This window comes from Crassostrea angulata, chromosome 2 (genome assembly GCF_025612915.1).
Source record: "Crassostrea angulata isolate pt1a10 chromosome 2, ASM2561291v2, whole genome shotgun sequence".
NCBI lineage: Eukaryota > Metazoa > Mollusca > Bivalvia > Ostreida > Ostreidae > Magallana > Magallana angulata.
The window spans coordinates 19768938-19786264 of NC_069112.1; the positions used below are offsets into that span (position 1 = coordinate 19768938).

Genomic DNA, 17327 nt, shown 5'->3' on the forward strand with positions numbered 1-17327 from the left:
TTAGAAGCTACGTGGTCAATAAGTGAACACTATGATTTATTTTTGTCATATGTAGAAAACCAGTTATATACACAAGAAGATGTTGACAATTGTGTAACGAATTTTAGTAAGACACTCTGTAAAATAATGAAGCCCTATTGTATTATCACTGGTGGACTGGCAAATACAGTTATAGATGCAGAACGTTGTATTGATAAACCCTGGTTTAATGATATTTGTAAATCAAAATACCGTGATTATAGAGGTGCACTGCATAATTTTAATGTATGCAAGTCGGATGTAAATAGAATTGTACTTTGTGCAAAGAAAAAGGTTTATAAAAAAACAGTCCAGAAGTTTAAGCATAACTACGAACGATATCAGGGAGACAGAATGGAATACCTAAGAAAATGTAACCCAAAGCAGTTTTTTCGTTTATTTAAGAATAATAAAAAAATCAGTTGTGATGTAAGTGCCAAAGAGTTTTTTGAGCATTTTAAGAACCTTTTTGAAAATGTAAAAACTACTACGTATGACAACACTAGTGATGATTATGAAATATTACCATGTTATGAAGAGTTAGATGTGTGTATTTCAGAATTAGAGGTTGAGAAAGCTATTTTGAAACTGAAAAGTAACAAGAGTAATGCTGAAGATGGTGTAATTAATGAATTTTTTTCGAAATGTAAAGAGGTTATGATACCTATATTGTGTAGACTTTTTAATAATATATTTGACTCTGGTTTTTACCCAGACAATTGGTCAAAAGGTTGTATTGTACCAATTTTTAAAAAAGGTGAAATGCAAGATTTAAACAATTATAGAGGTATCACATTAGTTAGTTGCTTGGCAAAACTATTTACAAGTATTATAAATACTAGATTGTTAGAATGGGACCAGAGATATAATATCATTACTGATGCTCAGTTTGGTTTTAAACCAGGGGTAGGTACAATTGATGCCATATTTGTACTACAGAATCTCATAAGTAGAACTTTAAAAAACAAAAAAAGATTGTACTGTTGTTTGTGGATTATACAAAGGCCTTTGACTTAATTGATAGATCAAAACTATGGTATAAATTGCAAATGGAGGGTTTTGGAGGAAAATTATTACGTATTATTAAGTCTCTATATAAGAATATAAGAGCATGTGTTAAACATAAAGGTACATTTACAGAAACATTTAGAATCTCAGCTGGAGTTCTACAAGGTGAAATATTGTCTCCATTATTATTTTCAATGTACCTTAATGATTTTGAAAGATATTTCATAAATAGTAATTGTACATCAATTGAATTACAAATGATTAATATGTTTTTAATTATGTATGCTGATGATACTGTCCTTTTGGCAGAATCGCCCGAGGGTTTACAGGATATGCTGAACACATTGCACAGATATACTGATGAATGGAAGTTGTCTGTTAATGTACAAAAAACCAAAATTGTAATTTTGTAATTTGGGTGTCAGAAAAAATACTTGCAACAGTGCAGTTTATTATGAAGTAGGTAGATTTCCATTAGAGATTTTCAGGAAACAAAAAATTTTTAAATACTGGTTTAAATTGAGAAACAGTAAAAACTGTATTTTAAAAGCATGCTACGAAGACATGGTGAAAAGTAATGACATATGGATTTCAAATATCAGGAAAGAATTGTCCATCTTAGGCTTAGCCGATTTATATCAAAGTACTATGAAAGAGTCTGTTATTTTAGATATTATATTTAATAGAATGTGTGATGTCTTTAAACAAAAAGTTGTTAACGATATAAGCAATGCATCAAAATGTATATTATATAAACATGTTGTTGATCATTTTTGTTTACAAGTTTACCTAAAGAAACCAATTCATGTAAAATATCGTAAATTAATTACACGCTTACGGTTGTCCTCACATGACTTAAAGATTGAAACAGGGAGGTATGATAATTTAACACGTGATTGTCGAAAATGTGAATCTTGCAACTTAAATGTAATTGAAGATGAGTTCCATTTTTTACTTATTTGTCCATCACTTTGTAGTTTAAGAGATAAGTATATTAAAAAATACTACTCCCGAAAACCAAGTGTCTATAAAGTTATACAGTTATTATCTACCTCTAATACTAAAGAACTGTGTAATTTAGGTAAATATTTATATTATGCAAACAAGCAACGAACTCTCCATGTGAATTATCCAAATTGATTATGTACACTTTGTTTTTCTTACTGTTTATTTAATATGTATATGTTCATATGTATAACCTATGAGACATTTGTCTCTTGGAATAAAGAACTTGAACTAATTGAACTTGAACGTCTGATTAACTTCCACCCACATGATTCATCTATATCCTCAAAGACGCCCGAGAATGCAAATTAGGTCGTGCACTTTGTTGAGTCCGTCAGTTTTGAGATCTTCTATCTTTCGTTTGTTTACTCACACCCACCGCATTTCAAGCATACATTATGTACATAGGCGTCGGAACCGGGGGGGGGGGGGGCTAGGGAGGGCTTAGCCCCCCCCCCCCCCCCCACACTTTTATTGCAAAGTTATACCTAACCATTATAGAAACATAGCATGATAGAGGGTTCAGCCCCCCCCCCCCTACACACACACTTTTTCTCGCAGGAAAGATTATTGTTTCTAAATTTACCTTGTAAGATTGAGAAGTTGGATTCAGAAGCATACTAGCCCCCCCCCCCCCCCCTCCCCCACGGATTAGGAATTTCATGATTTTTGAAAAAGAAAAAAAATTTTTTTTGGAAGTATAGGTATACCCGCCCCCCCCCCCCCCCCCAAGGATTAGGATTTCCATGATTTCGGGAATTACTTTTCTCTCAATATTCCTGAGGATTAGTCTAGCCCCCCCCCCCCCCACTTTCAATTTGCTTCCGACGCCAGTGATGTAACATGCAACATGCGTGTGAAGATTCTATACTGTCCTCAGAGCAGGGTTTGTACTTTGCATTAATTATGATATGGACTATTGTTGAAAAGGCAATTAGATAAGTGTCTTACTTCAACTAATCCCTGGTTTGCACAATTTTAATACATTATATGTACAAATTGGAAATTACAAGTCAATGTTGATAAATCTAAAATCATGGTTTTTAACTCAAATAGTAAACATCAAAGCATCAATTTCACTTTCAATGGAAATACTATGCAAGTTGTATCAAAATACTGTTATTTGGGTATTGTATTGAAAAGTAATGGGAAGTTTAATTTAGCAACATCTGTGCTTGTTGAAAAGGCCAGAAAAGCATATTTTAAAATGAAAAAAATAATTGGTATTGATAATCCATGTAAGCTCTTAGAAAAACTTTTTGATTCTATTGTACTTCCTGTACTTCTTTATTGTTGTGAAATATGGGGAGTGGATCTCTCATTGAAAGATATTTCAGTTATCGAAAAATTTCATGTAAAATTTCTTAAAGATATACTTGGATTACATTGCAAAGCATCTAATGCTGGTTGTTTGGCAGAATTAAACAGGTTACCACTTTGGTCTAAAATCTCATTCTCAAGCATTAAATATTGGAATCACTTGATAACATCTAATTCTTTAGCATTTAAATTATATCAGGGAACGATCAATTCCAATTCCTGGACTAAGAAAATTTATGGCATCCTAGACAATTTGGGATTCTCAAACATTAGTAATTATAAAAGCACAATCCAACACTTTTTACCAAACATAAAGCAAAGAATCATTGACCAATGTATCCAAGAGCAATCATCAAAAATTTTTAGTTCAGAAAAACTTTCATTTTTTCAAAAATTATATATGAGAAAAAGAAGTCCTTATGTTGATATACTCAGGAAAAGATCTGAGAGATCCTCTATTAGTAGAATAAGATTAAGTGCACATAAACTTGCAATAGAAAGTGGTAGATATAATGCCACAATTAGGAATGAAAGATATTGTAATGCTTGTAAAACTGGTGCAATTGAAGATGAAACTCATTTTCTTTTTCAATGTAAAGCCTATTCTCATCTAAGGAACAGCTATTTTAGTAATTTTTATAAGATAAGTAAAATAAATATTGCCAATAACTTGGACAAAGAAAGATACATTTTACATGTATGTTTAAATAGTGAAATACATACTATTTTAAATATTACTGTTAAATTCATTAATGACTGCTTTGAACACAGATGTCAATTAGTCTAAGGAAATGTTAAACTGATCTATATAGATCAGTAAAAATATATATACTGTACATGCAACTATTGTAAACATACAATGATGTTCTTATATATTCATTGGGCCTTTGCCAATTATTGTAATTGTGTTTGTGCCAATAAAATATTTGTATTTGTATTTGTATGTACATGTACATTTACTGTATAGTACTAAATTTAAGAATGTGTGCAAAACGGGAACAAACCGCACACGTTTAGATACAGTATTGCTTTAGCATGATCGAGAAGAACGGAATTAGGACTTTTAAAAAACGTAAGTATGAACTGGGTAGAGAACATCTTTCTAAATTATACATTTCATTCGTTAGACCTACCCTTGAATATGCTTCGATTGTGTGGGATGGCTGTTCTGTGCATGATGCAGACAAACTTGAAAAGGTTCAATTGTGTGCTGTACGATTTAGATTTAAATAATATTTCATTGTGTATATCTATATTATAATTTCTTTTGTTCTATATTCATGTACATGACAACTATTGTTTCAGGAGAGGAACTTGTACATGTACGTTAAGTTGTTAGAACTTGTTTCTGATTCTTTTGTTTAATCAATAAAATATGTTCAAAACAAAACAGCAGAACGGACCTTCTTTAAACATTGCCTCTACGTGGAAGCAAGTAAAATATATATTATATCTTTAATGAATGACATGCACGGATCCAGAAAATTTTTCCAGGGGGGGGGGGGGGGGGGGGGGGTCCGAAGGATAATTGTGTTTGCCAGGGGGGGGGGGGGGTCCGAGGCATATTTTCGCGATAATTTTACTTTGTAAATTTAATAAATTTTCATTTTCCAGGGGGGGTCGGGTTCCCCCCGACCCCCCCTCTAGATCCGCGCATGAATGAATTGAATAATTTGCATACACATGTAACATGTGTAACGTGAAAGTTGTCTGAAATTAAACGAATAAAAATAAATAAATAACAAAGAAAATACAATATTCAGTTAATTGTGATAAAATATGTTATCATTTTAAACCATTGTTTTAAAAGTTTGAAAGACCTTCTATCCCGCCACTTCCATCTGAAGCTCAGTGATCCTCAAACCCCTATATACCCACATCAACTTCCAGATCCGCCACTGACAATGTTGAGTTAGAGTTATCTCGCTTAAAACGGAACTGTCTTTAATGATTTGTGCGCATGCGTTCTTCATTTATTTTGATTTTCACTCGCGCCATGAGATTGTCAAAAACATACAGTTTTTCAGGTAACGTTGTTAGGAAATCAAGACCACGCACACAATATTTTGTTCTCATCGTTACGTTTCTTGCCCCTGTGTCTTTGTATAATGGCTTCAGCTATAGAGCATACCTATCTTGTTTTGTCGAAAGACAGGACCGACAAAATCTGTCGTTTGGTGCCAAGATGTCTAGGTCTAAATACAGTATTCTTTGTGGTCGCAACGTGGCTCACGAAGGCATCGACCAACAGTGAGTTACAAAAGCAGTTGGCCCGAAACATCGGTTTAGCTATTATTATTTTTTTTTCATAAAAACGACAAGGGAATTTGGCTCAAATTGAGCAAAAAAAAGGTGGGGTGAAGCATAATAGGAATGCTATCATAATATTGCACCCCCCTTTTTTTAATCAAATACCTGTAAATAAAGGGATGATAATGATATGAAAAATTTCATTAGACCATTTTGTATGAGCAAATGCTCGATATCAATCTCAAATGGTGCAACTTCTTTCAACACCAAAATGTTTGTCTAAACAGCTGATATCATATGCAGTTTTCAATGCTGTTTTATTTTGTATTTTAGTTTGATGTTTTTAAGAGTGGACATTATCCAAAAGCTAGCAAGAGGAATGTTTTTCTTTTGAGTTAGGGATTGAATTCTATGTTGATTAGTTTTATACGATATAAAATGGTTTGCGGCAGTTAATGCTCTTAAAAGGCATAAACTGTTCAGAAACATTTTATATTATATAAAACTAATAAATGTTGAATTCATTGCTTATAATTTAATATCTTGCTAATAATTGTAGATAAAAATGGTCATTAAAGGGACACGGGACACGATTTGAGATCAAAAATTTTATTTTTATTTTTTATGTATAAAATGGTTTATTGGTGCATTTTAAATGATTGACCAACATATTAAATGTTAAAGTCAAGTTACAAGCGAGATACAGAAGTAAGAATTGATAGTTATGTAAACAAAGCTCGAGTCTTATAGATGTTTACAAAAAATGTAATGTAGAGAATTACCATTTCTTAGACAAAATGACATGTAAAAACAATTTCAACTAATTCAATATCTTCTTAAATACTATTATCAACAAAAGAAAGTTACATTTGATTGAAATTTACACTAATACAACGAATATATTAAAATGACAATATATTTGAGCTTTGTTTACAAAACAAAGAATTATGATATCTGTATCTTGCATATAACTTGATATTTGACTTTCAAATTTTGACATAGCATTATGAACTTCTATATTTATCAGTATGAACATTGAAACTGGAAAAACCAAATTTGAAATTTTTAAATCAAATCGTGTCCAAGTCCCTTTAACTTAAAAAAATGACATAAACATGTATCAATTTCAAACGTAACATAATCTGGTGTTTGAAGTGTTTTTAACGTTAGTCTTATTATGAAGTAAGGAACATTCTTTATATGATAAGAATATTTTTTTAGCCAATCAGACAGCATGTTAGCCGTTACAACTGGAATTAAATTATATGATTATAATTAGTACTGTATGATAAACGCAGTACTGCATGTTCTTATTGAGGACACATTGGCGATTGCTACTGGTGCGTAACCAGTTCATAGTATGTGTGTAATTTCTCGCCAATGCATTGTTGCATCATTTTGATGTACGAAAATGACATAGAGCTGCAGTGAATGCACTAGCGAGACTGTTACTAGGCGAGAACTGGTCACACACCTGTATAGTTTGTAATTTTTTATGAGTTGATAAAAACACTTTTTCTTATAAGATTAACGTCATCAGTTGCTATAAAGTTATAACTGTACATGTATGTGATGAGTCGATTAAAAGACTCATTTGACCCAAAGTATGATGCCCTCTAATTTATACAGATACTTATTGTTAATTCATAGCTCTATAAAAATATACTGGAATGAAATCTACACACCCTGTTTATCTATCATGTCTATTAGTCGAAATCTACAGAGAACTAAGAAAATTTACAGACTGCACAAAATAATCATGATGTCAGACTTAATTCCTATTATAGCAGACAATTTGGCTTTTTCTTTTAGCTTACATACTGATGTGCGTTAACAATAATTTATTTAATTTAGTTTACTTTTTACAATCAATTTATTATTTTGTTTAAAGAACGATGTAATAAAAAAAAAATAAAATGCTTTCTTTGGAGATTCAGGCCACAATTAAAAATATTTCAGTTTGTCCAAACCCGACCCATGATGACTGGGTGTGGGTAGGTAGGTAGGCAAATTCTTTTTTTTTTCAGAATTTGCATGAAGATATTGTAACACTGAGTAAGGTATATCTTTTTCACTATCATACCTTTGTAGAGACAATCAAAAGCCATGAATTTAAGACCTGTATATACATGTATTAGTCTATTATACTGAATTAAATCATTCAACAATAAATTGGGTTTTTAGCACAGGGGCTCGTCACGAAGTTTTTCCAACCTTTAATATCTACCACCTCTATACAATAAAATATACAAGGGAGGAATCAAAACTCGAAAAATCGCTACCTCCCGATTTCGGTCGCCTCGTATTAATTCTTCTCGGACGTTAAACCCTGCACTCTAGGTATCATTAGATCGGGAAAGGACCATAGTTTTTAGGAATACCAGCAAAATTTAAACATCTGCAACAATTTTAGAAGTTGTCACGCATTTTCTTCCAGTTTACTCTCCGGTGACACTTTCTTCGATCAGATGTCGTGCTCTCATTGGTCAATTCAATATTGCTCAAGATAATTCGTACGCGGACTTGTATTTTAGAGGGAGGTAGCGATTTTTTTTGAGTTTTGATTCCTCCCTTGTGTATTTTATTGTATAGAGGTGGTAGATATAAAAGGTTGAGAAAAAAAACTTCATGACGAGCCCCTGTGAGCGGACACGAAAAATATCCGAAAAAAAAAAATTCTTCCAAAAAACGGCAAAAAAAGAATTTGAGTCGGCGGGTTTTTTTCGGGTCGGTCGCGTTTGGGCAAACATACAATCTTTTTATTTTGGCCTCATCCGAATTATGAAGGTTACGATCATTGCAGAAAAGAAATACATAACTCTCTAACATGGGATGTGAATTTTTCTGCAATGTGGTCACCTTCATTTCCGGCACAAATCACCAAAGAAAGCATTTTATTATTTAAATAAATTATTAATAGTTCATGTATATCATATTTATAAAACACTAGCTTGGCTACATGGCAGGGAAGTGATAGACAAATGATCTTAAATCTGTGCTGAATAAAGTAGGTTAAAAACTGTGATGCAAATTCAGACTTTTTCTTACGATGTGTAAATTTAAGGAATGCATTTTATTTCCAATTTGTTTGAAACTGTAAAATAAAATAAAAGACTATGATAAAGTAATTGGTTTTAATCCATAAATTTGTTCTAACTAGTGATAAATTTTCAACCAATTCTTCAAAGTCGACCTATTTATATTTTTTTTTAGTAAAAAACGGGCTCCATCGCCCCATAAAGAGGATCAACGTAATTTCTAAAAAAATGTGGTATGAGGGTTGTTCAGAAATTACTGAGACTCTTATTTTCTTGGGGAATAAGATAAACCCTTGAAATTTTACCAAAACGTAAACAAGGGTAGAATTTATCAATGTGAAAAGTTATTGTTCCAATGTTTTAAACATCTTACAGACGAACGGAAATTAGAAGATATTCTCTATTTCTCATCTCAAGATGTCAGCATTTGCATTTTCTCTCAATTCTTGATTTTTTCACCTTATTTCTAACCGAATGCAAAATTACTGTGAAATGTCACCGACAGTCATCATGGTCATTCTTTATACATATTTTAGAACTGTTGACATCAGTTAGTGTGTAAAAAGTACTTGATATCTAGTCCCTTTGTCTTAATCCTAGTTAAGGTACCTCACTACACCTGGACTTATACTTTTTAAGACACTACGTCACAAGATGGTGATTTAAATGTTTTGTTAAATTGTTTATGTATATCCTTCGACAGGGCTGTATATCGTCGTAGGTCAGTGGTTAAAGTTTTGGGCTTCTGAACTGCAGATCATGAGTTCGAATCCTCCTGGAGCTCTTGTTCTTGTTTACTGAACTTAATTTTTGAAAATGTAATTCTTCATCCAAAATTGCACATTTTTTGGCCTTTTGACTTACATACTTCTTATCCATTATGATATCTATCACAATCAAGTAATACTCTGCTGATTTGAGAAAATATTTCAAGGTGTATAGTGAGCCACCTTAATCAATTGGTGAAAAAAAGACAATGGACTTAAGCTATTTACCCCTTGCCATCATATAGCTTTATTTCCACCATGTTGATGTATGTTCGCTGCACCGCCTTGACGTCAAAATTCAATATTCTGTCACTGTCAGATTTCTATTGTTTGGTAAAAATATCTGTACCATATCCCTATTTCAGATTGAGCACTAGTGAAGCCTGATCAAAAGATAGTCACAATAATTGGCAAACTGTACATATATATATAATTTGATGTCTTTTATCATAAACTGCAAGTTTTCAAAACTTAAAAAAGAAGATGTTTTAGTTTTTTTATTCTTCAAGTTTATGCCTGCGGCATACTTGCCAACTGACCCGATTTCGTCGGGTCACACCCGATTATTCAACCCTTCACCCGATTATTTTTTATGACCCGGCGGGTCATGCTTTTCACCCGATTTTTGTCGTACAACCCGAAAATCTCCCGATTTCCGGATTTGGTTCGTAAATTACGTTGCGCGTTTGACTTTCAGTCATGAACCCTGCGCCGGGTACTCCAACCATTAAATTTTTTATCTACCGTTGTAAACAAAATATAAAATATTTTTTTATTTTAATTTGTTTAAATTTTTGTTGGGCTTTCTTCAATGTTTATGCTAGTTTTCATCCTAATTCATTACTTAGAAAGGGAAATTTAATTCGTGTTGTCTCAATAATTTCCGAACAATCCTCCTAAGTGTGTTAAAATATAAAGAAACAGTATTATCGTAGCAATATTATTACATGTTATTTCATGTGGTTATTTATTCATTAACACTAGACCAACCTATATAAATTGTGCCTGTAAAAGGGCAGTTATTATTTCATTTTTAAAGGATGGCCTTAATATTGCGATTTTCCTTTCAGCCATTTTAATTGATAATCAATAGTATGCATGACAAGACTTGTTTTCAAATTTACTTTTGATCTTGTGTCCAATCCCTATTTTCAGCATGCCAGTTGGATAGGAAATTGATTTTAGCTTTCAAACCTGCTAATGAGCGTGATAATTTCTTAAATAAAATGACTGTTAAATCTATAAATAAATATCACATTTGTTTAACTTGTGTTAGAAAATAGAATTACATAGTACCGACAATAAACAGAGTAACATTGTTGGCATATAAGAGAAAAGTCTTAGTATCTATCCTCATGCGTTCCAGGTAACAAAAGTCTACGAGGACAAAGAATTTTACTAAGACGAGAACACTGAAGACATCGTCGTCATGACGCAGGCACCAACGTCTAACGACGCCTGTCTGAGCATCGTCCATAGTCTTATGTGCCATAGACAGGGAGGAGAGAGCGAGAGCTTCGCCAAGCGCGCCATAGAGAGTCTGGTGAAAAAACTGAAGGAAAAACGGGACGAGCTTGACAGCCTCATTACGGCAATCACCACCAATGGCGCACACTCCACGAAATGTGTGACCATTCAAAGGACCCTTGACGGACGGTTACAGGTATTTATTTATTTATTTTTGGAGGGGGGGGGGTTTGGAATTTTTTTTTGTTTAAATGAAGGAGAAGGAACAATTTTGCCCTTGTTTTAAGAGGGTTGAATGGATGTGACCATTTTTTTGGACTCTATTTACCTCCTTTAGAAGAAGAACTTTATTTTTTATAATAAGGTATGGAAAAAATACAAATATTTTTTAGTTATTTTAAAGCTGAAATATATGATATTATCAATATTAAAATATATTATAGTATTTATTATATATAGAGAGAGAGATTAAAATTCCAGTGAGAAAGTAAACCAATTTCAGTAATGAAATTAAATCTTGAAGATTTTACTTTTGTTTTATGGTTGTGCAAATTACCTATACATGGTAAAATAGAATGATAAATATGCTTATTTTTTCATCTTGTTCCAAACATGTGGACCATATTTCCTAAAATGGGTCGAATGATTGTTGCTTGTTATGGTTTCTAACCTTCGGTGCTATAGATCATTTATATACTTGTCCAAAAAAAAACAAATCGAAGGAGTGTTCAAACTTGTACAAGACAGAGAAGTGATAAAAATATATGATGTACGAAAGTTCCGATATTTATTTGGAGGTGTTAATTGCACATGTATGAACAATTAACATGTTCAATACTTTTTAGCATGTTTGGCGCAAGTCCGCTTCTGATTAATAAGTATTAATTAAAAAGAAGTTACCTCACCAAAATTTATTGCTATACATTTAAAGAATAAATGGTGATCGCTACCTTCATAACTTGCATGAATCATCAAAGAAAGCATTTTTATCCCCTCGCGCAACTTGATGCGAGGGGGGGGGGGATATAGCATCGCTGCTGTGCTCTGTTGCTACTGTGTCTAGGGTCCAGATTTTTTTCCTGTATAAATAAGCAAATTTTCTCTTGATTTCTTGAACTCTCGAAACTCTTGTTCCCTCAAAGTCAAACAGCAGTCCTGTTATTCATAATCTTAAGTTTTTTACTCTCGTTACCTCGAAGTGGCTGTGTATATCAAAGCTTTACCTACCTAATTGAAACCTACTTGGTCATTTTAATGGTTCCATAATTAACACCAAATGTTTTACGATAATTGTGAAAATGAGAAATTAATTGAGATGAAACGATAATTTTGAGCCATGGTAAAAATTTAAGAATTATTAAATAATAGACATTATGCTTAATATCAGGATCATTGTCATTAATATAATGAATATTACTGAACAAGTCTTACAGCTGTTGTAGTATCCGTAAAGTGGAAACAATGGCTTAATCATAACATACGGTAAGACAAATTCCGAACTCTTGAAAACTCAAAGTCTTCATAACTAGAAGTTTTCCTCAGTGCTATGGACTTTGAGCTATCAAGAGTTAACTGTGCTGTTAATGTATACTTCAGCACGTTGGCTAAAAGAGACAGACAAGTTTTCTTGTATATGAATTTGAGCAGTATTTTGTGCAGTCCATGATATTTCTTAGGTCACTGTAGGTTTTGACCAATCAATAAACAGGAATGGTAGATTTCCATTCTGTCTGTTTCTATAATGCTATGAAATAGAGGGAATCATTCTCAGTAGATGTAAAAATATATATGATTACGTACGTAAGATTAGCCAATCTTGAAAAATACGCTGATTCAAATCCTTGTTTATTTGTGAAAATTTTGTCTACAAACATGACAAAGCATTTTATATGCTAAATATTATGTGTTTACAGTACTTTTACCAATTGTGACCAAAATGATTGAAATTTCTATTTGTTTAATTTTCACCAGATATTCCAATACTCATTATTTTGAATTTATCAGAGAGAGAAAGAGAGGAGAGAGAGAGAGGGAGAGAGAGAGAGAGAGAGAGAGAGAGAGAGAGAGCAGCTCTTGGTTTAAAAAATAGCGCAAAGTTAAAAGTAAAATTAACCCGTACCAAAATTAATTTTGATTTTTGTTAAGTTGTACTGTGACACATTCTGATTTTTTTGTTAAGATGTTCTTGATATCGTAAAGGTTTTTGTTAGTCCGTACTTAAAACCATTCAGATTTTGTTAAGTCATGCCAAGAATAATTCCATTGTATTTATCTTTTTGTTTAAGTTGCTCTTATTATCGGTTTAAGAACTCTGCTTATTGTAGGAACATCAAGCTTTACTCTTGACATAAATGGAAGACCCACTAGTTGCTTTGCAACGAGCTTTGCTGTAGTTTCTTGTTTTAATTGTTGACAATTTTCTATTATTTACTGACTTATCTAAGTGTCAAATTTTGAGTTAAAAGCAAGATACAGAGCTTTGTGCACAATGCTATGTTTGTACAAAGACTAAGGTCATGCTTTAATTTGTTTATATTTTAAATGCTGAATAGAAAATACCAAGTTTGGCACAATATTCTTTGAATGCCCATATAAAGCCAGTGTTGCTCAGGTGAGTGATGTGGCCCCATGGGCCTCTTGTTCGAAACTTGCAATAAAAATGAAATACCTGCATGTCTATTATAGTTTTTACTGCCATCATTGCATAACATTTGGGCCTTAATCTTGCATATTATTCTTGCAGGTGGCAGGAAGGAAGGGCTTTCCTCATGTCATTTACGCCCGTATTTGGAGATGGCCTGATCTTCACAAAAACGAGTTGAAACACTGCAAATTCTGTCATTATGCTTTTGACCTCAAGCAAGACAGTGTCTGTGTGAATCCATATCACTATGAGAGGGTGGTTTCTCCTGGCATAGGTAAGATACCACTCTGTGAGGGTGGTCTCCCCTGGCATAGGTAAGATACCCTTATTAGAGAGTGGTCTCCCTTGGCCTAGGTAAGATACTAGGACGATTCTGTACTTGGCCGATTCGTGAAATATCACGATACATGAGATGTGATACGATACATATCACGATACATTGCAACTAAATGAAAACATGAATAAGGGTTAAAAATTTATTCAATCTGTCGATTTATTACCGCATGTCCAAAATTATTTTGATATAGTTAAAATGAGCATTGCACAATAGTCTCATGTACACTACTTTTTCATAAACAAGTAATCCAAAAGTTATCCACACTCCAGATTTAGCTTCCTAACAGTTTTGACAACTTTACAAGGTTTTCCGCCATCTTTGTACTTTCATATTAGGCGCGCAGACTAAAAATGGCCAATATATGAAGCTCGGATATTTTTTGAAAATAAAAAAAAGTTTGCTTAGGTATCGTTGTATTAATGGTAAATGTATCGATCCAAATATCGTCAAAATAAATACCGTGATGCATCGGTGGATCGTCCCATCCCTTTAAGATACCACCAAGAAAGGGTGGTCTCCTCTGGCATAGGTAAGAAACTACTATCAGTGGATACTCTCCCCTGGCATAGGTAAGAATTAAGGAAGCTCAACATACTTAGTCTCCACTAAAACTACTTGAGCCTAGTGAGTTTTGAATGACTGTTGTTCCAGATTGGACTTTGAACGAAAAACCAGTGCTGAACATTGTCTAAGAAGTTTTACGAAATTATGAAATGATATCTAGTAGATATTTAACTTTTTGAATATGTGAACTTGGTATTGTTTTTCAGCAAACTAAAGAATATGTTCTTTTAATTTACTTTATGTCCTTGATTGCTAGTGCATTTATGGAAGAAAAAATATTTAACAATTAACAAAATTATAATTTTAAAGTTTACTGTACTGTGCAAACTAATTTATAAGTGTTTTTTTTTCTCACAGATCTATCTGGACTGAATATCCAACATGCAGGTAAGGTTTATCAAAAGGAAATAATTCTAAGACAAGCCAATGCAGTATTCTTGGTGGTTTATTATTCAAGTTGTCATAATATGTTTGTTAAGCAAAGGGCAGATTGAAAATTTCAAGTCTAAAAATTGATAATGGGGAAATGATCTGTCGATATTCTAAGTCTGTTAAAGTGTATCAAACAAAAAACCAAAAATAATCTGAGACGAGCCAATGAAAAGCTGTATTGTGGTTTATTGGTCACTTTGTCATAAGCTGTTTGTTAAGCATCCAAAGGGCAGACTGAAAATGTCAAGTTGAAAAATAAATATTGGGAAGTGATTTGTCAATATTCAAGTCTGTTAAAATTTATCAAACAAAAAGAAAAATAATCTGAGACAATCCAATGATAAGTAGTATTGTTGTGTTTAATTGGTCAAATTATTATAATCTGTTAGATGAACATGTAAAGGGCCGATTGAAAATTCAAGTCCGGCCACAAAATATGCAACGAAACTATATATATATTTGTTCATCAATAGTTACTTTATTTGTACTAGATTGTACGAATTAAATGATCTTAAAATTTTAAACATTGGATGAAAAACTTAAAGATATTAATGTAAATTTTGAGAATCTGGTTCTCTTAGCAGTGTTTTCTAGCTGCGAAATACAGTTTTTAGAAACTTTGAGGAAAAAAAAAAAAAAGATTTCTAGTAAATATAATGTTGACTTATTTCAGTCGGATTGATACAGGTCTGACGACCCCTTAAGGGGCGTGCTCTGTATGGAAGGTAAATTTTTAAACAATTACAATGAGCAATACTGGATCAGGCATTAAGATGTTGGGGCAAGATTGTTAAAAATGTCACTTAAAGGGGCATCATAAGTCACAAACTTGGGTCAAAATCCATTTTTGGGAGTTGATTTTAATCAACTCTCCTATGCAGTTACTCTGGCAAACTGAAAGTGAAACAGTGTTTGGACCTAAGCACAAATCACCACCGCTGACAAGACTTTGTTCTTGAAAATAATAGAAAAATTCGATGTAATGTATGCTGAAGCATTGTTTTTCAAGGAAACTTATCTATAAACACTTTGAAAATAGTCAGATTTTATATAATACGAACAAGTTAGATATTTTTGTACTCTCATGTATTCCTACGCCAGAGTTTAATATAGTCTCGTTCAATTAAGCGCTCGGCTGTCTCCGTAAATCTCCGATAAGCAGAGAGGCTCTTTTGCTTGTCGGAGATTAACGGAGAACAGCAGAACGTCTGGTTGAACGAGACGAGAGTTCGACATCAATAGTGCTTGGATCCATACAATTTTTAGAATTGTTTCAATTACTAATACATAATTTAAAATCCATTTTTAAAAATTACACAACATGATTCATATGGGGTTTCTCGAAATTCTTGTGAGAAAAGTCCTAAAAAATCCATATAATACAAAAGTGCGTAATTCAAATACAGACTAGAAACTAATTGCCATGCAAGATAAGTTGATTTGAAAATAAATGATAATCGATAAAATCAACTCCCGTCAGCACTTCAGTACTTTGATTTTTTTTTTAATGTTATCAATCGTCTATAAGTTTTTATGAATATGACAATGCTTATATCCTTTATAAATTGGGTAACTTGATGTCTGATTGGTTATTATCAATTTTTTTTATTTTTAGGACACTCTTAAAAGCGAAGCATTGATCATTGTTGAATCTTTGTGCACTTTGGGATATTGTTGAGATCTGTAATGTGGAATCATTAAAATTTGTGGGGGCAAATTTTTGTGGATTGCTTAAATTTTACAGGTTCAAAGGGACGTAATTTCGTGTATTCTCGTATACCTACAAAAGGAAATATGACTTTATTGCCTGAAATTATTAATTCGGGGAGGATGTTCCATGAAAATTGAGCCACCACAAAATCTAATGATTCCACAGTATTTTGATTAGACTAGATAAGACTGAACAAAGTTAGCTTATCTTTTGTGCAGGTCTGACTTCTCTGCATGCACAGAAACTAGTGTCAGGGACAATCTAAAAAAATCCAATGTCAGAAGTCAATCTTTATTCACATAGGATATTTCCCAATTAAATGTGATGAATTATGTGGGTGTAAAGTTGTGAGAAGCAACCTTCATTAATTTTGAAATCTTTTGATTTTTGATGTGTGTAAAACAAGGAATCAATAGGTGTTAATTCAAGTTGAGCAATGAATAGTGTTTTTTAAAGGAATAAATTGGATAGTTACCAAAATCTTGGATTATATACTGGTTATAGCTAATTTCAACTTCAATTAACCTGTCTATCAGATTTAAGTAAAATGTAAACTTTTCCCGACCAGTTAATAATTGCATGACTGGAATAGCAAATTAATTCATATTGAAAAAAATCTCTGCTGACATGAATAAAAATATTTTGAGTACTGTGGAATCATTAAATTTCGTGGGGGCCAATTTTCGTGGATTGCTTAAATTTTACAAGTTCGTGGGGACGTAATTTTGTGTATTCTCTTAAACCTACAAAGGAAATATGACTTCAT

General features: G+C 32.7%; 2 protein-coding genes and 1 long non-coding RNA gene across 6 annotated transcripts in view; 2 read left to right on the forward strand and 1 right to left on the reverse strand.

The window, feature by feature from the left end:
• The first annotated feature begins 3036 nt into the window (after nucleotides 1-3036).
• LOC128173434 (uncharacterized) lies at nucleotides 3037-4288 on the forward strand. Its single transcript, XM_052839122.1, has one exon. It carries the CDS (start codon nucleotides 3068-3070, stop codon nucleotides 4136-4138), a length of 1071 nt encoding a protein of 356 aa, XP_052695082.1. The 5' UTR covers nucleotides 3037-3067; the 3' UTR covers nucleotides 4139-4288.
• Nucleotides 4289-5311: 1023 nt separating this feature from the next.
• LOC128173425 (mothers against decapentaplegic homolog 4-like) overlaps nucleotides 5312-17327 on the forward strand; it is a 40572-nt gene continuing 28556 nt past the window's right edge. For all 4 annotated transcript variants that reach the window (XM_052839107.1, XM_052839110.1, XM_052839108.1 and 1 more), the window contains exons 1-4: nucleotides 5312-5378; nucleotides 10773-11069; nucleotides 13617-13791; nucleotides 14776-14805. In XM_052839107.1, coding sequence (XP_052695067.1) covers nucleotides 10836-11069; nucleotides 13617-13791; nucleotides 14776-14805 — 439 coding nt within the window. In that variant the 5' untranslated portion in view covers nucleotides 5312-5378; nucleotides 10773-10835. The remainder of the gene's footprint in view (nucleotides 5379-10772; nucleotides 11070-13616; nucleotides 13792-14775; nucleotides 14806-17327) is intronic.
• Nucleotides 10221-10707, reverse strand: LOC128173449 (uncharacterized). The gene is made up of 2 exons (XR_008242506.1): nucleotides 10515-10707; nucleotides 10221-10469 (listed from the first exon to the last, which is right to left on the reverse strand). It is a non-coding gene; the product is annotated as an uncharacterized LOC128173449 (long non-coding RNA).

Bases quoted from the DNA above. Each gene is read 5' to 3' on its own strand.
- LOC128173434 (XM_052839122.1), top strand. From the start codon at position 3,068: ATGGTTTTTAACTCAAATAGTAAACATCAAAGCATCAATTTCACTTTC.